Here is a 22,058-nt window from a genome sequence, read left to right as displayed (position 1 = left end):
TGGTCACCAGCCGGCCATCACCACCGGCAGGATGTCCCCGTCCATACGGCCACGGTCTTGACACGAAATGCTCACTGGAGGCATGCAAGCGTCGAGCGAGCTAGCTGGCCTGGATAACTTGGGGAATTGGGGTTTGCGTTTGTGCTCGGACAGGGCACCCCCAAACCACGGGGTGCTCATCAGTTGGGTTTCATCAAAATCCAGGCAGCGCTTCCCTACAGCAGGGAGGGGCTTGATATCATCAGGCCGAACCCTGCGAGCAGGGGGAATGCAGGGCATTGCAAAATGTCCTGGCTTGATTCATGTTTTCCCTCCCTCTGCGCTCCCAAGCTTCTGCACTGGTTAATAATTCAGCAGCGTCTGGCCCTGCTCCTCCGGGGCTGTCTGGGTCCTGACGTCCTCGGGGTGGCCGGGCTGCGGGGCTGCTGCTGCTCCCGTCCCTGCTCTGCCTTGCCCGTGCTGGCTGTGAAGCTGAGCCGCGGTGCTGGCACTGCGGTGCTGCTGTGTCGGCGTGGGGGCGGTGCAGGGTCTTGGGGGGCACTAACCAAAAGGACAGGCCTGCAGAGCACTTGGCGTCTCCCAGAGCCTCCGGGAGCCACAGGCCCTCAACCCGGCCTTTGGCCTGAGGCTAGTGGGCGGGTGGTGGGGGCTGAGCAGGGCCGAGCACTGACCTGGTTGCAAGGAAGGAATTTGGGTGCATTGGGTTTATGCAATTTAACAGGCTTTCACTGGTTTAATTAGGTACTTAAATGCTGCGTGCCAGATGCCGTGTGTCACCTGCTTCAGGGCTCACGGCATCCCTGCGGCTCTGGATTGCGCTGCCTGAGCAGGGCTCTGCCTGCAGCCCTGGCTGCTGCGGTCCCTCCCTGCGCTGCCGTGAGCGTGGGCTTGGCAGACATTTGCTGTCCTGATGCTGCGGTTTGAGCCTCTTCCCCTTCTGTGCTACTCGTCTCTCCAGGAGCTGGCTTTGCCTCCTCCCTCCTCCAGTGCCCACCTTGCAGAGCCTTCCCCCTGCTTGGGTGGTGTTCCCGCGGGATGCTTTCCCAGCTGCATGTGATGTCTCCGACAGTGCTGCTGCTTGCACCTGGGCTGCCTGGGGAGTGGCAGGTCCCGTCTCCCTCGGGAGGAGAGGATGGGTTGCTGTGTTGATCCATGCAGGGTGACCGGGGCCAGGTCCCTGGTGCAGTGCGGATCACAGATTCTTTGTGGCTCATATGGCCTTGCTCCTCAGCTACATTTGTGCTTGAGATGCCTGGTGGGCTGGGACGTGGTCAGAGACCCTGTGCACAGGCACGTGCAGGGCTCCTGGCTCGCTCCTTCCTTCCATCCCTGCCTAACTTCTCCTCACCCCCCTGCTCCCCCTGGCCTAGATGTGGAGCAGATGGCTATTGATTGGCTCACGGGCAACTTCTACTTCGTGGATGACATCGATGACAGGATCTTTGTCTGCAACAAGAATGGAGTCACGTGCGTCACGCTGCTGGACCTGGAGCTGTACAACCCCAAAGGGATAGCGCTGGACCCAGCTATGGGGTAAGAGTCTTGCTTGGGGGTGGGAGGGCTCAGTGTTGCTGCCTGGACCTGCACCATCGATTTGGGGAGGTGGAGCAAGCCAGGAGGGTCCAGCTGCTGCAGTCAAGTCGGGTAGCAGGGATGCTGCTGGAGAAGCGACTCGCCTGCCTGCGAGGGCCCCTCTGGGCTTTAGCAATGAGTGAATTGCAGCGTTTTCTCTCCCTCAGCTGAGACTGGGGCCACGTGCTGTAGGGTAGTCGTGGCAGCAGCGTTTTAGGCAGCCCACTGGTACCAGCCAGTTTTGGAGGAGATGAAGGTTTGGTCTGTAGGGGTGGGTCAGAGCAGCCCGAGCCTCTGCTCAGCTAGCACTGCACCGGGGACAGGTGCTGGTGTGGGAGCAGAGCCGGACCAGTGCGGCACTGGGGAACATCAGCATCTGAACGTGGGGCTTCTGATTAACTGTTCTTGCTGACAGTTGGCAAGCGTGTGGTCCTTCCCTCTGGGGCTGGTGGGGTCTCCTGTACCTGTCTGCCCATGTCCAGAAGCCCCTCTCTGGAGGTGCGCTTCCCGCTCCGCCTGCCCTGGGCAGCGGCTTTGCCAGTGCTCAGTCCTGCAGGATGGACCTGGCCAGGCTCAGGACAAGCTGCTGCTTCCAGCTTGTGTCTGCATGGTTACAGCTTTGCACCGGCTTTCAGGAACTGAAACAGTCAGATACTTGCACGGATTGAGCAGCTCCCCTTGTGCCTGTTTATACGGGGTGCTGCGGTCAGATGGCAACTCTCAGGCAGCTCCCTTTTGCAAAATCCCGTGCATGGGGAAGCTGGGATGCTGAATCATTGGAGCAGCTCAGGGCATGTGTGGCAACTGCTGGACCCCAGGAGTGGGGAGCTGGCGTGGCCAAGGCCATGGTGGGCAGAGCAGAGCAGCGTGCAAGATCCCACTGGGTGCTTTCTGCGAGTGCAGTCCAGCCGCAGGGCATGTGTGCAGGGGAAATCCTGCTGCTCGGCAGGGAAGTCTGTTGGCGTGCGAGCACGGTCTGCCTAACCCGACGGCATGCTCCGTCCGAGGGCACTCATCTGTGCGTGCTGCAGGGCCCCAGTGAAACCAGTAAAGAGGACATCTGCCCCCTCACCTGCTGCTTTCCAGATGGGTGCTTTTATCCTTGCCTGAATGAAGAGAGGTGATGTTATTGAGCAGAAAATCTGAAGTATTTTTTATAAATGAATATCGCATAGCAGCCTGGAGGGAGAGACTGGCCTCGAACAGGGAAGGTGCAGACAAGCCCCACGGGAGACTGAGTTAGTCTCCTGGGCTCTGCAGCAGAGCCCCAGAACGGCCCAGGCGCTCAGGGCGGTGGTGCCAAGCCCCGGCTCTGGGCTGTGCCTTGTCTGGGAAGCGCTGTGCCAGGAGCTGCCACCGCAGGCAGGACGGCTCTCAGGTCCACGGCACACAGGCAGATGTGTCAGGTTGTTTTTAACACGTCAGCTGGTGGAGGGCCCTGGACCTCTTTCTGGTGACACCAGCAAATCTGGGTTCAAGCTTTTGTCTGCCTGTCTCAGCATCTCTGCCCAGGTTGCTGCGGCTCCTCTGAGCTCCCCCTGCTGCCACACCTGGCAGCAGGTGCAGGCAGGTGCTGCCAGCGCTTGGCACAGCTGGGCCGCACAGGCAGCGAGAAGCTCCCCTGGGCTGGCCCCGGCTGGGAGCTGCTGTGGTGGACCCCAGCCACCCCCACGCCCACAGGGGCAAGCCTGTGTCTGCAGGCATGAGCGTGCACCGTCTGTACGTCTGCGTCCTCCCTCTTTCCGGGCTGAACGTGACATCCAGGCTCTGAGCTCCTACGTTTGCCCTTCTCACGCAGCAAAGTGTTCTTCACTGACTACGGGCAGATCCCCAAGGTGGAGCGCTGTGACATGGACGGGCAGAACCGCACCAAGCTGGTGGACAGCAAGATCGTCTTCCCCCACGGCATCACCTTGGACTTGGTGAACCGGCTGGTGTACTGGGCTGACGCCTACCTGGACTATATTGAGGTGGTGGACTACGAAGGCAAGAACAGACATACCATCATCCAGGGCATCCTGGTGAGTGGGGCCAGAGGGAGGTCAGGGTCGGGGACCTTATGGCAGAGTGTGCCAGAGGCATGTCTGAGCTTGGCCTGCTGGGGGGCACTGGTCCACAGGTTTGGCTTTGCTGGTCCAGCAAAGAAAAGGTGCAAGCTGCTGAACACCAGCTGGTCCTGCAGCACCTGCCTGCCAAGCCCAGTCTCGTTCCCTAAATGAGGCGAGGGTGGGATCAGGGGCAGGGATCGAGGGCTTCGCACGCCTCGGAGCTGGGGTTCTCGTCTCCTCCTAAATTCCTTGTGGATGCCTGCGCGGTGCCTTCCAGATTGAACACCTCTACGGGCTAACCGTCTTCGAGAACTACCTCTACGCCACCAACTCTGACAATGCCAACGCCCAGCAGAAAACCAGCGTCATCCGGGTCAACCGCTTCAACAGCACCGAGTACCAGGTGGTGACACGGGTGGACAAGGGAGGAGCACTGCACATCTACCACCAGCGGCGCCAGCCCACAGGTGGGACCCTGGCCTGGGAAAAGCAGCTTCTTGGACCCCAAAGTCTGGGCGGTGATGGGGGCAGGCTGCACCTTCTGAATTCCCTCTCCTAATGGGGCCAGACATCCAGGACAAGTTCATTTGCCCAGGAGCCTCCATTGGTAGCACCCTGTGGCCCCGAGGAGCCGTGCTCAGCCCGGGCCTGGCCCTGCCCAATCGCCCCCAGCTCCCCCCCTCCCCAGGAGCTCCGTGCACCTGGGCAGGGGGGCAGCAGTGGGAGCTTCGCTGCGGGGGGCAGGAGCAGAGCGAGGGGCACTGCTGCAGGGGTGCCGAGTGCCGGGTGGGCCAAAATGTGCCAGCCCAGGGACAGGGACGGAGGAGCCAGCTGCCCGGCTGTGGTCCGCAGGGACTCCTGGAGCTGCTGTCCCGCTGACAGTGCTCCTCGGCCAGGGGCTTGGGTGGGATTCCTGCTCCCCAGGCAGCCGGAGGCCAGCCTCTCGCTGGGCTGCTGCACACCCCGGGGTGCCCCCGGCCCCTGCTATCACTCTGTCTCCTGAGAGAGTCATGGCAGCCGTCCCCGTGAGCCGGGCAGCTGCGCCACGTGGTTGATCAATCACATCTCGCTGGAGAGCACAGGGACGTTGGAGCAGATGCGGCATCTTGAAATATTAATGGCTCCCTTTTGTGGTGCCCACACGCTCTCGGTCTCCACTGTCGGCATGTTTGCCCTTCGACCGGGGCCACGTGCTCCCAGGCACCAAGGGATTTCAAGGGAGTTGAAAGGCTTTGGAGCTGCAGGCGCTGTCCCCTCCCTGCATCCATCCCTGTCTGCCTGCTCCACCCCCAGCACCTTCCTGCAGTTAATCAATTTACTTGTTTAAAATCCTCTTAGCATCTGCAGCCCGCTTGGCGTTTTCCAGAATATAAAACTAATCAGGAGATTTCCGAGCAGTGAAGGAGTGTGATTAAGGGGGCTCTGTGGGCCGGTGCTGGCTGTCCCTGCGCAGGGGCTCATCCTGCCAACACTGTCTGCAGAGTGGCCGGGCAGCCCCACTCTTGCCATGGCCTGTGAGGGGTGGGCTGGCAGGACGGAGGCAGCGTGGCCCAGTGGCTGTGGCGGTGTGCTGGGACACGCCATGCTGGTTTCTGCTCCGCAGTGATCCTTCATCTTGGGCAGGTCCTTTCCCATCTCTGCGTTGTCTGTCTTGTGCAATGCTCAGCCCCTGGCTGACCAGCCAGGAGCTCCGGGGGGAAGGGGCCCCCCTAAACCCCAGAGAGCTGCGGTTGGGCTGGCAGCACCCGTGAGACCATCTCTGCATCACTCTGGTTGCAGACTAGTGTCCCCTTCCTGGCCGGTGTGGACCTGCGGCTGGGCAGGACATCTCTGTCCTGCTCTGGTTGCCTGCGGCCACTGGAGCCCGTGCTCTGTGTTGCAGTGAGGAGCCATGCCTGCGAGCCGGATCAGTTCGGCAAGCCGGGAGGCTGCTCGGATATCTGCCTCCTCGGGAACAGCCACAAGACCCGGACCTGCCGGTGCCGCTCCGGGTTCAGCCTGGGCAGTGATGGGAAGTCCTGCAAAAGTGAGTCCTGGCCCTCCCTGGAGAGCTGCGGGAGGGGGCCGGCGGCCACCCCTGTCTGTGAGGGACCTGGGTGGGCAGAGGCGCTTGTGTGAGACGATTGGGAGCACACGGGCCCAGGGGCAAGCAGAGCTTTTCAATTCCTTCCCTCCCAGTTGCAAACACCCCTTTCCTTCCTGGCCTAAGGTGTGGGCTGCCTGCTGGGGTCTGCGGTCCCTGCAGACCTGCTGGGTGCAGGGGCAGGTTGCTACCTCCTCCTGGCCTCTGTGTCGTAGCTGCGACCCTGTGAAAGCCCTGTGCCATGTGCATCGGGCTGCCCACCCCCAGCGCCGCCCTGGCCTGCCTGGTGGCAATTGCTCTCCCCGTCTCTCTGCAGAGCCCGAGCACGAGCTGTTCCTGGTGTACGGGAAGGGGCGTCCGGGCATCATCCGCGGGATGGACATGGGGGCCAAGGTGCCAGATGAGCACATGATCCCCATCGAGAACCTCATGAACCCCCGAGCGCTGGACTTCCACGCTGAGACTGGCTTCATCTACTTCGCTGACACCACCAGCTACCTCATCGGGCGCCAGAAGATCGACGGCACAGAGCGAGAGACCATCCTGAAGGACGGTGTGTGGCCGGGGGGCCCAGCCTGGTCCCTCCCCAGCGCGGTCAGCCCCCGGGAGCTGGCAGCAACGGCCATCAGTGCATTTCCTCGTGTAATGGCAGTGCTTCTGTCCTCTCTCTTGCGTCTTTGACCCTTAAAGCTAAGGTTTGAAGCTGCTGTTTGGGTTTATCTGTAGACTGCTATTGAGAGACAGGTACAGAGCACATGCCCCAGCAGAGGCGGGAGAGGGACCCTTGTCCCTGGATGTGCCCCTCCTGCACGAGCTGGCCCACCCCAATCCGGTCAGATGGAAGGAGGAGGGTGGGATGGGAGATCCTCAGTCAGGGTCCCTGGGGCTCAGCGCAGTGGCTGATCCATCCCCACGCTGCCAGCCGAGTGCGTTTGTGTTGCCTCAGGGTGAACCAGCCAAGGACGATCCTGAATTTGGCTTTTTCCAGCCCAAGCTCCCCGTGGCTGCGGTACCTCTGGGGGAGCTGCCTGCATGGGGGCTGGGGGGGGTCCGTCATCCCTGTCGGTTTGAGTTGGGATCGGGTAGTGCTGAATGCACTGTGAATCATATGGGGCTGTCGCTTCCACTTCTCATCTTCCTGCTGCTGCGCAGCCCTGGTAATGAGTGCCTGCTCCTGCTTTTCCCTAAAGGCATCCACAACGTGGAAGGGATCGCTGTGGACTGGATGGGGAACAACCTGTACTGGACGGATGATGGCCCCAAAAAGACCATCAGCGTGGCTCGGCTGGAGAAAGCTGCCCAGACACGGAAGACACTGATTGAGGGGAAGATGACCCACCCCCGAGCGATCGTGGTGGACCCCCTGAACGGGTGCGGGTGCCTGGGCGGTCAGGGCTGGCTCGCAGGAGAGCACGGCTGCTCCTGCCCGCAGCAGGGACCAGCAGAGCTGGCAGTTGAGTCCCCAGCTCCGCACAGCAGTTGCTGCATCTTCAAGCATTCAGTGGCTCACGAGCTGTGACAGCAGGGCCAGGCAGCAACTTCAGCCGCAGTGATGGCAGCGGCTCTGTGCTGCGCAGCAGCTTCAGCCTGGGCTCGGCGGCACTGGCGTGGCCAGGAGGGCCGTTGGGCTGCGGCCTAGCTGCAGGCACAGGGCAGCAGGACCTCCCCGCTGCTTTGTGTCAGCCGCTCTGCGAGCAGCCGGAGAGTTCACACCTGGTTTGGTGGGGGCAGAGCCGGTCGCTCTTCAGATCAGCGGTGGGGTGGACTCTGAGCCCAGCTCGTCTGCGTCTGTAACAGCTTAGTGTCTGTGGCAGGTGGATGTACTGGACGGACTGGGAGGAGGATCCCAAGGACAGCAAGAGGGGCAAGATCGAGAGAGCCTGGATGGATGGTTCCAACCGCAACATCTTCATCACCTCCAAGACTGTCCTGTGGCCGAACGGGCTGAGTCTGGACATCCCAGCCAAGATCCTCTACTGGGTGGATGCTTTCTATGACCGCATCGAGATGGTCTATCTCAATGGCACTGAGCGGAAGGCAAGTGGAGGCCCCGCAGGCGCTCAGACGCTGGTCACCCCAGAGTTGGGACTGTGGGCAGCCGAGCCATTGCCTCAGCTGGCTGCATCCGCTGTGGGTCTGCTCAGTGGGTGGCTGGCCATGTTCAGCCATGCTCCCCTGCTGCCTGTCCCTTCTCCCCTTCCAACATCCCTTGCCCTGTCCCACCATGTGGGGTTTCCCTGGACACCCGTCCCAGCTAACAACGAGCCTCTCCACTTCCCCACACCCGCAGATCGTGTACGAGGGACCTGAGCTGAATCACGCCTTCGGGCTGTGCCACTACAGCAGCTTCCTCTTCTGGACCGAGTACCGCAGCGGCAGCATCTACCGGCTGGACCAGGCGTCCAAGGTGGTGAGCCTGCTGCGGAATGAGCGCCCGCCCATATTCGAGATCCGGATGTACGACGCTCAGCAGCAGCAAGGTGCTGGGGCCACCTCTGCCTGGCACCGTGGGGACCTGCCACGCACGAGTGAATGGCGGGGCTGGAAGAGGGATGGGACTGGAGACTGGGGGTTGAGGAACTGCGCTGCCTAAGCAGCCCCCTACCTCTTTTTGCTTCCTTTTGGCCATATCCCTGCCTGTCTGTCCATCCCCATGCACCCTGTCTTTCTCTCCGTAAACCCTGCTATCACTCGTCCCCTGCCCTTCCAGCCTTTCCCCTCTTTCTCCCCCTCCCTCCCTGCCTGCCAGGCTTCCTGACTAGTTCAGCCAGGCTTTATGTCCCCTGAGGGGTCCCCACTGCCTTGCATGGCCTGATAAACTGGGGTCTCCAGCTGGGTTCCAACTGTGGAGCCTGTTGAGGGAGTCCAGGGGGCCGGGGGTACCCAGCAGCCCCCCGTGGGTCAGCAGGGTTCCCTGAGCACTGAAGTCCCCTTCTCCTCACCTCTGCCTTGCCTCCACAGTTGGCTCCAACAAGTGCCGTGTAAACAACGGTGGCTGCAGCAGCTTGTGCCTGGCCACCCCGCGGGGCCGTCAGTGTGCCTGTGCCGAGGACCAGATCCTGGGATCGGACTCCGTCACCTGCCAGGGTAGGCTGCCTTGGGGCCCGGCCCCCGGTGGGGACACCCTTTCCTCAAGGGATGGATGGGGACACAGGGTCTGTGCCCCTGCTCTGGCACATCAGCAGTGGTGCCTCACATGGTAGGGAGCTGGCCCGGGGCTCAGGGAGGTGGGTGCTCCCTGCACCCATGGGAGCCTGCGGACAAGTGACGTTACCAGCTCCGGTTCCTCTTCTTGCATGATGGCAGCAGGACAGCCGCCTGCCCGGGGTAGCGGGTGGAAATCCCTGGTGGGGATCGCTGTGCAGAAGCTGTGCAACCGTGTCTGATGCTGCCTGCACAGTCGGGGCGGGTTCGCTCTGCTGCCAGCGTGGGGGAGAGCCAGGTTCAGGGTGGGGAGCCTGGGCGGTACTGTGCTTTGCCAGCTTAAATGAGAGGAGTGAAGCTCTGCTGGCACAGCCCGTGCATGCAGGCTGAGCCAGGGTCTCTCCCCCTTGATCGTGGGCTGCACTTTCTTGTTTTGTGCTCAGGAGCTGGTGCACGTGGGCACGAGTGTCTGTGTATGCTCTCAGGGCTGCTGGGCAGTCGTGTAGACATCCTGCCAGCCTGGGTACACAGGACTGTCCTCGCTGCTGCCCTGCACTTGGTCACTTGGTGAAAATCATCCCCTCCCTTTGCTTTTCCCTTGCCAGCCAACCCGTCCTACATCCCGCCTCCACAGTGCCAGCCCGGGGAGTTCGCCTGCAAGAACAACCGCTGCATCCAGGAGCGCTGGAAATGCGACGGGGACAATGACTGCCTGGACAACAGTGATGAAGCCCCTGAGCTCTGCCGTGCGTGGCGGGATAGCGGTTTATGTGCTCCTGGGGCGGCAGGATTGGGGCTAAGCTTCCCCCAGATGTGGGGCCAGTGGCTGGGACAGGGTCGGGCAGCCAGGACCTCTGCGTCCCCACCTCAGCTCTAGGAGGGGAGCAGGCTCAAGCAGTTGAGGGGGGAAATGGTGATTAGGATCATGGATCCCCAGTTTGTCTGAGGCTCCCTGCCCTTTTCTGTCTCAGTTTTTCTCTCCACCAGACGTGGAGGAAGAATGAGGGTGGGATGGAGAAGGGCAGGTCCTGAGTGTGTGTCTCCCGTGCAGACCAGCACACCTGCCCCTCGGACCGTTTCAAGTGCAAGAACAACCGCTGCATCCCCAACCGCTGGCTCTGCGATGGGGACAACGACTGCGGGAACAATGAGGACGAGTCCAACTCCACCTGCTCGGGTGAGGAGCCTGCCTCGTCCTCGGGGAACATAGGGAGAGCTCGCACTGCTGTGCCGAGCCGCAGCCTTCACTGCTCCCTGCATGCTGCAGGGCTGAGGCCGAGGTTTCGGGGCCTCGTGCATCCCTGCTGCCCACTTTGCAGCCAGTTTGGCTTCTGCACCTGTGCCTCACAGGAGCCCCGGGGGGTTTGTTCCCTGCCTTTCCCCCAGCAAAGCAAGGCCCTGCTGGCTACTAAAGCTCTGTCTGTCTCTCCCCGGGCCAGCTCGGACCTGCTCCCCCAACCAGTTCTCCTGTGCCAGTGGGCGCTGCATCCCCATCTCCTGGACGTGTGACCTGGACGATGACTGCGGGGACCGCTCTGATGAGTCTGCCTCGTGCGGTGAGCTGGGGCAGGGAGCGCTGGGAGCACAGGGCCCTTTGGGGGAGTGCTGCTCCTCACCCCACCGCAGGACAGAGGCACTGGTGGGGCTGGGCGTGAGGATTGGGGCACAGGGTGTCTCTCCCACACTCACTGATCATGCCTCTGCCTCCTCCGCAGCCTACCCGACCTGCTTCCCCTTGACGCAGTTCACCTGCAACAACGGGCGCTGCATAAACATCAACTGGCGGTGTGACAACGGTAAGGACCACAGCCCCGCAGCTGCCAAGGGGGGCGCAGCCAGGGACGGCGAGATCAGACGCAGGGGTGCCAGCCTGGCAGGGGGCCCTGTTCCTGCAAGGGCCACTTCTCAGCCTTGTGCTAAACAGCAGAGCCCAGGCCCTGAAGGGAGGAGGCATTAGCTGAAGCTGTAAGCGCGTCCTGCAACACAGAGACCCACGTTTTCCTTGGCTGCCCTTGGGGGAGCGTGTGTTGCAGGAATAGCCTGGCGGGGATCATTTCAGCAGACCTTGACGTTCTTTGCAAGGTGGCCAAAACTCTGCCCCAGTACTTGAGACAAGTGTGGAGTGGCCTGTGCTGCTGGTGGGGCTGAGCCAGGTCCCGTAGCCCCGGGGAAGGCAGGAGAGGTCTCCTGGCGAGCTCACATCTGGCCTTGGATCTGTTTCCAGGGCCAGGCCTGGGAGAGAGGGTTTGCCCCAAGGCTGCTTTCCTTCCCCATAGGTTTATTTCAGTCTTCCTAGCAGCTCTGCATCATTAGGTTTCATTAGCGGCTTCAGAGCAGGCGAGACATGTTCAGAGCTGCAGAGTGCATGTGCTGGTGCAGGGCGTTAGGGAGGAGCTGCGGGTGCAGGTCTCTCCCTGGAGTCTTCCTGAGCAAATGGCCTCTTCCTCTGGGGCAGCCCCACCTCTGAGCCATCCCTGCCAAGGGACGGTCTCTTTTCCTGGGGATCCACCAGTGCTGGCAAGCCAGGTGCTCACAAAAGCGACGACCTTGGCGTGGAGCACCTCCATGCAGCCGAGAGCCTCGCCAGGCACCTGCGGGGCAGGAGCTGCAGCGATGAGGGGCTCCCAGCCCGTCTGCCCCAGGCTCCCCCAGCACCCTCCGCTGCTTCTGGTCTCGCCTCCCAGGCCGCTCGGTGTGCCTGTGCAGCCTCTGTGTATCCCTCTCCGTGTCAGTGTTCATGTCCCGGTGTCAGCGTGTTTTTGTGCTGCCCTCTGTGCGTGTGCCGTGTTGTGTTGTTTTGTTTGTCATTGTGCCCACTCTCCTGTCTGGTTGGTTCTGTGTTTCAGAAAAAGATTGTGGGGATGGCTCTGACGAAAAGAACTGTCCAAAGCCTACCGGTTAGTGCATAGATCAACATGCACCAGACCCCCAACCTGGCCCCACGCAACCCCCAAACCTGCCCCCTCCAGAGTGCTGAGCCCCATGGGCTGCTTCTCCAGACACTGGCAATGCCCCCTGTGCTCTCTGGCAATGCCGTGCTCTCTGGCAATGCCCGCCGTGCTCTCTGGCAATGCCCCCTGCACTCCAGCAGCAGGAGGGACGTGCCGGGGAGCGAAGCAGCTGCCCCTCCCAGCTCACCGACTGGAGTCGCTCGGGTAGCTCCTGTTGGTGGGAGCCTGGAGAGGTCGGGGTCTGCAGCTGCAGGAGCTGGGCTGCTGGTGAAGCTACTCGGCAGCCGTCAGTGCCATTGTCCCTGTGCCTCTTATGAGCTACCCTGTGTGGGGTGAGACAGAGTCATTGGGAGGCAAAGGCCCTTTACCAAGCTCAGGTGGGGCGTCCGCAGCAGAGCAGAGCCCTGTGGTGGTTCCAGCAAGCCGGGCCAGCCGCACGCCCTGTGCCAGCACTGGCAGGGCAGGTGGAGGGGCTGCATTGCCAGTGTCCCAGTACCGTCAGTCTAAAGCTCCGCCTAGCCCATCAGCGGGCGATGGGGTTTCCTCCAGGCAAGCTGGCACCCCCCAATTGGCCATACCAGCCCACCTCCCCCTGGATGTGCCCCATAAAGGAGTGCACCGTCCCCCCAGCTCTGCTCCCCCTGTGGAGCGGAGCGGCCCCATTGGTGCTGGGCGCCCTCCCAGCCTCCCCAGGTACATGGCTGATCTATGCAGTTTCTGTGTTTCATTTTCTTTGTGTGCTGCTGGTGCTGTGGCCACGCCTGGCGAGCGTGTCGGGGGGCGGGAGGGCTGGGGGCTCTCTGTTCAGCCCAGCCTCTCTGGCAGGAGTCTTGCTGCCAGCGCCGAGGGGCTGCCTGTCACCCCACATCCTGTCTGCTGGCGTGGTCCGTCCGATCCCCGTTGTTCCCCGCTTTCCCCGGCCGCCTCCTCTGGCAGGGGGGTCTCTGCCTTCCTCCCTCCTGCCATGCCTCCACCAGCCCTCCCCGCTGGCCGCCCGGGTGCTGTCTGAGCCCCTTCCCGCTCCCCTTCCCTCTCCAGACAATGACTGCGGGGACAACAGCGACGAGGCGGGCTGCAGTCACTCCTGCTCCAGCAACCAGTTCAAGTGCAACAGTGGGCGCTGCATCCCCGTGCACTGGACCTGTGACGGGGACAACGACTGCGGGGACTACAGTGACGAGACTCACGCCAACTGCACCAACCAGGGTGAGCCCCAGGCTGCAGCGGGGCCAGGCTGCCCCTGTGCTGCTGCTTGGTGTCCTCCCCTGGGGGGACCCAGGTCCTGCCCCAGGAGGGAGGGAGTGAGTGGCCCATGGACCCTCCTGGGCATCAGCTCTGCTGTCGTCCTGCCTGGAGAGCTGAAAGCCCCGCCCCGATCAGAGCCCCCCACTTCCAGGCAGGGAATCCTGCAGCCTCCTCTGCCCACCCTGGGTGCCCAGATACGCTCCTCCTGCACCTCTGGGTGCTCCCAGCCCTTTCCCTGCCGGGCTGAGTGCCCAGTCCTCCTCCCGCCCCCTGAGCCCACCTGGTTCCCAGCTCCTCTGGGCAAAAGCAGTGAGTGGGTGCGCGTGCCCTCCCACCAGCCACGCGCCCGCCCGGGGGCTGCCACACCGACGAGTTCCAGTGCCGGCTGGACGGGCTCTGCATCCCCATGCGCTGGCGCTGTGACGGCGACACGGACTGCATGGACTCCAGTGACGAGAAGAACTGCGAGGGGGTCACCCATGTCTGTGACCCCAACGTCAAGTTTGGCTGCAAGGACTCAGGTGAGAGCAGGGGAGGGGGGAACTGCTGCCCCCTGCCCCCTCTGAGCCGGGCAAGGGGCTGGGACCTGCCTCAGCTTGGTGGGGATGGGGACAGTGATGGAGGGACACCAGCTCCAGGGCAGCCGGGACCCCAAGTGCCTGAAATAACGTCTCTTCTGTGTCTGATCTGCCTCCTCCTTGCTCCCCCCTTGGCAGCCCGCTGCATCAGCAAGGCCTGGGTCTGCGACGGGGACAGCGACTGTGAGGACAACTCGGACGAGGAGAACTGCGAGTCGCTGGTGTGCAAACCTCCCTCCCACACCTGCGCCAACAACACCTCCATCTGCCTCCCCCCTGAGAAGCTCTGTGACGGCTCTGATGACTGCGGGGATGGCTCCGACGAGGGCGAGCTCTGCGGTGAGCATGGAGCTGGGTGCCGGGACATGGGGTCTCCCCTGGCTGGGAGCGGGACGAGGACCTGACGCATGCATCCTCTCTCTGCAGACCAGTGCTCCCTGAACAATGGTGGCTGCAGCCACAACTGCACCGTGGCCCCCGGCGAGGGCATCGTCTGCTCCTGTCCGCTGGGGATGGAGCTGGGCTCAGACAACAAGACCTGCCAGATCCAGAGCTACTGTGCCAAGCACCTCAAGTGCAGCCAGAAGTGCGAGCAGGACAAGTACAACGTCAAGTGCTCCTGCTACGAGGGCTGGATGCTGGAGCCCGATGGCGAGAGCTGCCGCAGCCTGGGTGTGTGCGGGTGGGCTGCAGGGGCTGGCAGCATCGCCCCAGCTGCCTGTGATCAGGGTTGTCCTCCCCCTGCTCTCGGAGGCAGCAGCAGTGGAGCTGAGGACCGTGCTGATGGGCACAGCTGGGTCCTGGGGGGATCTGCCTGCTGACAGTGAACCCCTCACTGTCCCCACCTGGCACCAGCAGCCCTTTACGGTGCAGGGGTGTGGATGGTCCCATAGGTGGGGCTGGGGCTGGGAGCCAGGGACACCTTCCCCCTGCCTTGTCCGTGTCCCCCTTCTGACCCTGCCCTGCTTTCCCCAGACCCCTTCAAGCCGTTCATCATATTCTCCAACCGCCATGAGATCCGCCGCATTGACCTGCACCGGGGTGACTACAGCGTCCTGGTCCCTGGGCTGCGCAACACCATTGCCTTGGACTTCCACCTCAACCAGAGCTCGCTGTACTGGACTGACGTGGTGGAGGACAAAATCTACAGGGGAAAGCTGCTTGAGAATGGGGGTGCGTAGCCCTGGGGGTGTGGAACAAGCTGGCGGGGGCCAGACACGTGGGAAAGCAGGGGTGCAGTTCTGGGATAGGGTGCCGGCAATGACTCGTTGGCACCTCTCCACAGCCCCTGTAGTGATCCTGTTCTGCTCTCCGAAGTTGCTCATTATGTAGGAGTTAATTAACATTCCCAGCACTTCCCTAATGGTAATTGCAGCCCAGCAGCTGGGAGCACAAAGCCGGGCCCCCTCTCCATCAGTGCTGCAGAGCCGCGGGAGGGGGCACCTGTGGGGGGACAGTGAGAGCCCAGTGCTGGGACCATGGACATGGGGCTGAGCCCTTTGGGATTCAGGCCTCGTTTGGGGAAGAAGTGTCCCCCCACCATCGACCCCAGTCAAGCCGGGTGGAACTGTTCAGGACTGGGGCGCAATGGTGGTGGGTGGGCCAGGAAAGAGGCACCAGCCTGAGCCCTCCCGGCACTGTGCCCCGCAGCTCTGACCAGCTTCGAGGTGGTGATACAGTATGGGCTGGCCACCCCCGAGGGGCTGGCCGTGGACTGGATTGCTGGCAACATCTACTGGGTGGAGAGCAACCTGGACCAGATCGAGGTGGCCAAGCTGGACGGCACCATGCGAACCACGCTGCTGGCTGGGGACATCGAGCATCCCCGTGCCATTGCCCTGGACCCCCGCTATGGGTAAGGCAGGAGGGGTTACCAGGACATGATGGCACCCTTGGGATCTTGCCAGGGGGACTAGGCCACGGGCTCCTGTCTGGGCACACGCACCACTGCCGATTCGGGAGGCAGAGCTTGGTGTCCCCGTGCTGACCGTCCCCACTCGCTGTCCCTCACAGGATCCTCTTCTGGACAGACTGGGATGCCAGCCTGCCCCGCATCGAGGCTGCCTCCATGAGCGGCGCGGGCCGGCGCACCATCCACAAGGAGACGGGCTCAGGGGGCTGGCCCAACGGGCTCACCGTCGACTACCTGGAGAAGCGCATCCTCTGGATCGATGCCAGGTAGGACCAGGACACCTATCTTTGCCCTGTGCCTCCCTCTCCCCGTCCCCTCTGGACCCCTGCCCTCCCTGTCCCTCCCAGCTCTGGCACCTTCCCCCTCCCTCCTGTGTTGGTCTGCCATTTGACTGCTGGGCTGGGAGTGAAAGCCTTTGCTCTGTGGGGTCTGTTTGTGTCTGCAACACGTTCCAGCCTTTGCTCTGGGTTTTCTCCTCTGCGGGGAGTCTGATCCCTGGTGTAAATCAGCAGTCATCCTCCTCCGCAGCATTAAGCAGAGCAGAGGAGGCAGCTGTTTAGACACTGTGGGTTGTGGTTGTTGGGTTAAAGATCTGGCCTTTGCCTGTGCCTGGTACCCCTTGCCCAGCCATCTGCCTGCTCTCACCCCTTGTCTCTGCGGGGCCCAGGTCAGACGCCATCTACTCAGCCCTGTACGATGGGACGGGGCACATCGAGGTGCTGCGGGGACACGAGTACCTGTCGCATCCCTTCGCTGTCACCCTGTACGGGGGTGAGGTCTACTGGACCGACTGGCGCACCAACACGCTGGCCAAGGCCAACAAGTGGACAGGGCACAACGTGACAGTGGTGCAGAGGACCAACACGCAGCCTTTCGACCTGCAGGTGTATCACCCCTCCCGGCAGCCCCTGGGTGAGGCCTGGGGAAGCGGAGGCGGCAGGACGGGGTTGGGGGAGCACGGTGGGGAGATGGTGCTGGCACTCGGTGTGCACCCACGCCCACTCAGAGCATCGCGTGGGAGCTGCTCCCACCCCCGTGGCTGCCCCTTCTCACGCTCCGCTGAGCCAGAGGCCTCCACTATGGCCCTGGCCACCCAGCAAAGAAATGTCCTGGGGTGATGAGGCTGATGGGTCAGAGCTCCTCAACGGGGCAGGCAGGGTCTGGGAGGTCTGCAGCTCTCTGGGCCTCCTGGGTAGGTGTCCCCTGGAACAGGGACGTTGCTGAGTCTTATCCCCTTGCAGCTCCTAATCCCTGTGAAGCCAACAGGGGCAAAGGGCCGTGTTCCCACCTCTGCCTCATCAACTACAACCGCACTTTGTCCTGTGCCTGCCCCCACCTCATGAAGCTGGACAAGGACAACACGACCTGCTATGGTAGGGGTCTGCCCAGGCCGCCCCGGGGCAGGGAGGACGAGTGGGTGCTTCGGAGCCGGCTGCAGACCAGTCTGAGGTCCCACAACTGCCCCTCTTGTCCTTCTCCCCAGAGTTTAAGAAGTTCCTGCTGTACGCGCGGCAGATGGAGATCCGGGGCGTGGACATCGACAACCCCTACTACAACTACATCATCTCCTTCACGGTGCCTGACATTGACAATGTCACGGTGGTGGACTACGACGCCCTTGAGCAACGCATTTACTGGTCTGATGTCCGCACCCAGACCATCAAGAGAGCCTTCATCAACGGCACCGGCGTGGAGACTGTCGTCTCTGCGGGTGGGTGTGGAGGAGCATCACCCTGCATGGCTGCTCCTGTCAGGTCCTGGAGCGGGGGCAGAGCCACCAGCCCTCCAGAGGCTTCAGCTCTATGAGATCGGCCCTTCCTCTTCATCTGAGCATCATCCCAGCCCCGTTCTCACAACTAACGAGTCTCCCTTCTCCATTCCCTTTCAGACCTGCCCAACGCTCATGGCCTCTCTGTGGATTGGGTTTCCAGAAACCTCTTCTGGACCAGCTATGATGCCAACAAGAAGCAGATCAACGTGGCCCGGCTGGACGGCTCCTTCAAGAACGCAGTGATCCAGGGGCTGGACAAGCCTCACTGCCTGGTGGTTCACCCCCTCCGGGGGTAAGTCTCTGGCGGGACATGGTGCCAGCAGGGTTGGGGTCAGGCCGGGAGCGTCAAAGGAGGAGAAGGTGTATGTGCAGGCACACGTGTGTGTGCGCATGACAAGTGCACGTGCGTGGTGGAGGAGAGAACAGGTTGCTCTCCCTATGTGTCAGCGCGTGTAGGAGGTGTGTGAGAGGAGATGGGGCCACAGCTCGGGAGGTGTGTGTGTGTTGGCACATGCAAAGCAGCAGGCTGCGTTTCTGTACACGCACGTGTGCGCGTGAAGGAGAACAGGCTGCGGATAAGCGTGCATCCGTGCGCGTGTGCCAGTCTGGGTTTGCATGGGACTTTGCTGGGCAGGGCTGCACGGGTGCTTGCAAACACCAAACCCCCTCCTGGGTCCCGGCACCAGAGGCAAGGAGGCCGTTGGGCTGCCCGGGCTGTGCAGCGAGAGGGGAGAGGGGCCATCACAGGGCTGGCCTCAGCCTAGAGAGCAGCCTGGGGTGGCAGGGGCTGGCGGAGCCTGGGTGGGCTGGGAGGGCAGCAGAGCTGCGTGTGGCCATCTCTGTGGGGCTGTTGGAGCCGCTGTGCTCAGTGTCCCCTCACCGGTGCAGGAAGCTCTACTGGACAGACGGGGACAACATCAGCGTGGCCAACATGGACGGCAGCAACCGCACTCTCCTCTTCACCAACCAGAAAGGGCCTGTTGGTATGGACGCCCCGTGCCCCCCCAGTACCACCCCGCCTTGCGGTGCCCTTGCTGTCCCTAAAAGCCTCAAGCCCCCACTCTGGCAGCACTGGCTCCCCAAGGGGCTGGCAGCTGGTTTGTGCTGAGTCACCCTGACCTTGCATGCCCATTCTCTCCATCACCCCATCTGCTCTGCCCGTCCCATCCCACCTCCCAGATGGTGACGGTCCCTGTGTGCCGCTTGGACACTGACGGTGCCTTGCTTTCCAGGCCTGGCCATTGACTACCCAGAGAGCAAGCTGTACTGGATCAGCTCTGGCAATGGCACCATCAACAGATGCAACCTGGACGGCAGCAACCTGGAGGTGATCGAATCTGTGAAGAGTCAGCTGAGCAAGGCGACTGCCCTGGCTATCATGGGTGAGAGCTGGCAGGGCGATGGGGGCAGTTTGTGAAGCCCCTTCCCTTTCTTTTGGCCCTGCCCAAACACAGACTGCTCTTTGCCACCTCTAGCAGCTGTGGAGGGGATGCTTCTCCACCAAAGGCTGAGCTAAGACCCCTTTTTCCAGGCCATCGCATGTAAATCTGTGTGGAGCCACTGCTCTTTACTGCTGGGGCGGGAGGGGATGGGGAAAGCTGCTGCATGTTCCTGCCTTCTCCTCCCAGGCAACAAGCTGTGGTGGGCTGACCAGGCCTCTGAGAGGATGGGCACCTGCAACAAGAAGGATGGGACGGAGGTGACAGTGCTGCGCAACAGCACCACACTGGTGATGCACATGAAGGTGTATGACGAGAGCATCCAGCAAGGTGAGCACGTTGTCCCGGGCTAGAGACCCTGTGGGGCTGGGCAGCGTCTCGTCCGCTCCGCCGGTGTGACAGTGGGGCCGGAGTCTGGCCCACGGTGGCCAGGTGGCTGGCTAACCCCGTCCCTTCTTGCTGGCCCAAGCCTGGCCCTTGCCCTTGCACCAGGTCGCTGCTGGCTGGTGTAGAGCACCCGTGTCTTACGCGGCTGCTCCAAGCGGCGCTGGCCCCAGCTGCCCCAGCCTCTCCCCAGGTGCCTGCAGCCCCGGCGGGTGTGCGCTGGCCCCTGGCTGCCCCTCACCCCACTTCTCTCCGCGGCAGCTGGAACCAACCCCTGCAGCCTAAATAACGGCGACTGCTCACAGCTCTGTCTCCCCACTTCGGAGACCTCCCGCTCCTGCATGTGCACGGCGGGCTACAGCCTGAAGAGTGGGCAGCAGTCCTGCGAAGGTGAGCGTGCCTGTCCCCATCCCCTCACCCGAACTACCCCCTTGGAGCAGAGAGACCTCGTGGCCTCCCCGGCCATGCCTGCTGCATACTGCAGCTCTGTCTGTGCTGCATGGTGCTGCGTGGCCGAGGAAGGCATGTGTGCCGGCGTGGTGTGCGGGGGGCTGGTAACTGCTCGCTCTGGCTGTGTGCGGGCTCCTCCTGACTGCCCCACACCTCCCTGCACCCAGCAGCACTGCGGAGGGATGCTGAGGGCCAGAGGGATGCTGGGGGGGCTCGGGAGGGGCTGTGGGCTCGGGCCGCAGCGAGACCCTCACGTGGGCTGTCCCTGCGAGGGGCTGGCGGCGATGAGCGTGGGCAGTGCCGGGGCACTGCCTGGGCACCGAGGGCTCTGGGTTTAGCAGGAGGAGGGGAGCAGGACTGCACGGTGGGAGCTCTCAAAGGAGAGGTGGAACCCTTGCTGTCGGCAGCAGGTTTGGGTCACTGACTCGCCACAATCACCGGGAACGGGGCTGGGCAGCTGGCACAGCATTTGCTTTGCAGATCCCTAGTCCCTGCCCAGTTTGCCACTGTCTCCCTTGGGAGGGAAGAGCCCCTCCACTCACTCCCTGGTCACTGCCAGGGCCTCTCAAAGGCTGTTTGTGTGCAAAATGTTCTTGGTGTTTTTGGAAGGGGCTGGCAGAACTGCTGCACCATCTGGGTCAGGGCAGGGACTGAATAACAAGCGCTGCCCTGACCCAGATGCAGCGCAGAGCCTTTGCCAGCGCTTGGGGGCGGAGGCGGCTCTGGAAAGAGGCCTCGCTCGTGCCTCCTTTGTGCCCTGGTGTGGGTCAGGACCCCTTGAACAGGCTACTCCGGGGCTTTCAGCCTCCAGGGAGGTCCGGGCAGGGCCCACTGGAACGCAGCCCCTTCACAGAGCCGAGCAGGGCTTTGCGGCTGTTCCCCGGGTTCCTGCCCTAGCCATCAGAAACCTCATCTCTGACTGTGTCCGTGATCAGTTTCGAGTGGGTTGTTCCCTGCCTTCTTTCCACAAGGTTTTCCATTCCTTCCCCTGCCCAGTGTGGTGGTGAAAGCTATCCTGTCCTGATCACAGAGGAGTTTTCTCCTTATGTTCATCCTGGTTAGTCCCCTCTCACGTGGGGACCCAAGTGAAGCAGGAGCATCCCTCCCTCTGTGAGAAACCATGGTGCTGCAAAGCTTTTGAAGCATGCCATGTGCATGCTGCTCATGTAAACACATCACCCCCTGACCGCAGCACCGTGGGCAGGATCAGGTGCTCGCTGTCCAGCAGGACTGCCTCCCCCGCCACCTCCCCAGCTGCCTGCGGAGCTGCCGCTTGTACTGCCAGCCCACGTCTCACATGCGTCAGCCTCGGAGTCAGCCGAGAGGTGGGCGTAGGGGCTGCCTGTGCGGGGATGCTTCAGGCAGCCACACAGCCTGCAGGCAGGTCCAGCCAGCATGGTTCAACCTTGCCCTGCCTGTCCCTCTGCTGTTCTGGGCTGTCTGCCCGGGCTGGGGACTTGTGGTGCTGCTGTCATGGCAGGCTTGAGCCCTCCCACCAGCCCTGCCAGGTTCATACTCCTCCATGGAGCTGCTGTCGCAGTTTTCTGTAAGTTGTGGCTATCCGTTGAAGGGACAGTGCATGGTTTGTGGGATGCGTCTGACTGTCCCCACATCTGTGTTGCAGGTGTTGGCTCCTTCCTCCTGTATTCGGTCCACGAGGGGATCCGCGGCATTCCCCTGGACCCGAACGACAAGTCAGATGCTCTCGTGCCCGTGTCGGGGACCTCCCTGGCCGTGGGGATCGACTTCCACGCAGGTGATGCGGCAGCTGGGAGCAGGACAACAGGGCTGGAGAGGTTGGGGAGGGGGAGCGCGAGGGGGACCATCACCAGACCCTCCTTTGGCAGTGCTCTGCCCTAGAATATCTCTCCTCGGCAGCTCCGGGTGAGGGAGGGTTTCAGGTCCCCATACCGGGGCCTTGGGTTGTGGCTCAGCCTGGGTCTGTGCCACCCTTGGGGTGACCCAGAGGCAGTCACTGACACTCGCTCTCCTGCCTGGCCCTTCTCAGAGAATGACACAATTTACTGGGTGGACATGGGTCTGAGCACCATTAGCCGGGCCAAGCGGGATCAGACGTGGCGGGAGGACGTGGTCACCAATGGCATTGGACGTGTGGAGGGCATCGCTGTGGACTGGATTGCTGGTAAGACGGGGCTCTGGAGCAGGGAGGAGCGGGTGGGCAGTCGGCGAGCGGGGTTCGCGCGGGTGTTCACCATCCCCTCTCTGCAGGAAACATCTACTGGACGGACCAGGGCTTTGATGTCATCGAGGTGGCCAGGCTGAACGGGTCCTTCCGCTACGTGGTCATCTCGCAGGGGCTGGACAAGCCACGGGCCATCACAGTCCATCCAGAGAAGGGGTGAGACACCGCACGAAGCCGCCCGGAGAGGGCCATCAGCTGGGGAGTGGGCACGGACCAGAGACCCCCGCCACCCTCCCAGCAGAGCTGTGCAGTTTGCATGCAGTGGAGGACTTGTAGGC

General features: G+C 62.5%; 1 protein-coding gene across 1 annotated transcript in view; it reads left to right on the top strand.

The window, feature by feature from the left end:
* Positions 1 to 22,058, top strand: part of LRP1 (LDL receptor related protein 1) — a 65,362-nt gene that overhangs the window by 16,874 nt on the left and 26,430 nt on the right. Inside the window, exons 5-35 of the mRNA XM_050914216.1 lie at positions 1,371 to 1,533; positions 3,371 to 3,593; positions 3,898 to 4,087; positions 5,503 to 5,646; positions 6,020 to 6,256; positions 6,894 to 7,074; positions 7,518 to 7,740; positions 7,994 to 8,183; positions 8,665 to 8,790; positions 9,453 to 9,593; positions 9,899 to 10,024; positions 10,287 to 10,403; positions 10,563 to 10,643; positions 12,837 to 13,004; positions 13,382 to 13,564; positions 13,760 to 13,960; positions 14,048 to 14,293; positions 14,597 to 14,794; positions 15,272 to 15,476; positions 15,635 to 15,799; positions 16,201 to 16,445; positions 16,775 to 16,906; positions 17,017 to 17,244; positions 17,422 to 17,596; positions 18,193 to 18,287; positions 18,537 to 18,686; positions 18,933 to 19,073; positions 19,389 to 19,517; positions 21,202 to 21,333; positions 21,586 to 21,720; positions 21,807 to 21,936. Of these exons, the coding sequence (XP_050770173.1) occupies positions 1,371 to 1,533; positions 3,371 to 3,593; positions 3,898 to 4,087; positions 5,503 to 5,646; positions 6,020 to 6,256; positions 6,894 to 7,074; positions 7,518 to 7,740; positions 7,994 to 8,183; positions 8,665 to 8,790; positions 9,453 to 9,593; positions 9,899 to 10,024; positions 10,287 to 10,403; positions 10,563 to 10,643; positions 12,837 to 13,004; positions 13,382 to 13,564; positions 13,760 to 13,960; positions 14,048 to 14,293; positions 14,597 to 14,794; positions 15,272 to 15,476; positions 15,635 to 15,799; positions 16,201 to 16,445; positions 16,775 to 16,906; positions 17,017 to 17,244; positions 17,422 to 17,596; positions 18,193 to 18,287; positions 18,537 to 18,686; positions 18,933 to 19,073; positions 19,389 to 19,517; positions 21,202 to 21,333; positions 21,586 to 21,720; positions 21,807 to 21,936 (5,200 nt within the window). The remainder of the gene's footprint in view (positions 1 to 1,370; positions 1,534 to 3,370; positions 3,594 to 3,897; positions 4,088 to 5,502; positions 5,647 to 6,019; positions 6,257 to 6,893; positions 7,075 to 7,517; positions 7,741 to 7,993; positions 8,184 to 8,664; positions 8,791 to 9,452; positions 9,594 to 9,898; positions 10,025 to 10,286; positions 10,404 to 10,562; positions 10,644 to 12,836; positions 13,005 to 13,381; positions 13,565 to 13,759; positions 13,961 to 14,047; positions 14,294 to 14,596; positions 14,795 to 15,271; positions 15,477 to 15,634; positions 15,800 to 16,200; positions 16,446 to 16,774; positions 16,907 to 17,016; positions 17,245 to 17,421; positions 17,597 to 18,192; positions 18,288 to 18,536; positions 18,687 to 18,932; positions 19,074 to 19,388; positions 19,518 to 21,201; positions 21,334 to 21,585; positions 21,721 to 21,806; positions 21,937 to 22,058) is intronic.

This window comes from Gymnogyps californianus, unplaced genomic scaffold (assembly GCF_018139145.2).
Source record: "Gymnogyps californianus isolate 813 unplaced genomic scaffold, ASM1813914v2 HiC_scaffold_32, whole genome shotgun sequence".
Classification (NCBI taxonomy): domain Eukaryota; kingdom Metazoa; phylum Chordata; class Aves; order Accipitriformes; family Cathartidae; genus Gymnogyps; species Gymnogyps californianus.
Note: the sequence above shows the minus strand (reverse complement) of the source record. Positions and strands in the feature narration are given on the sequence as shown.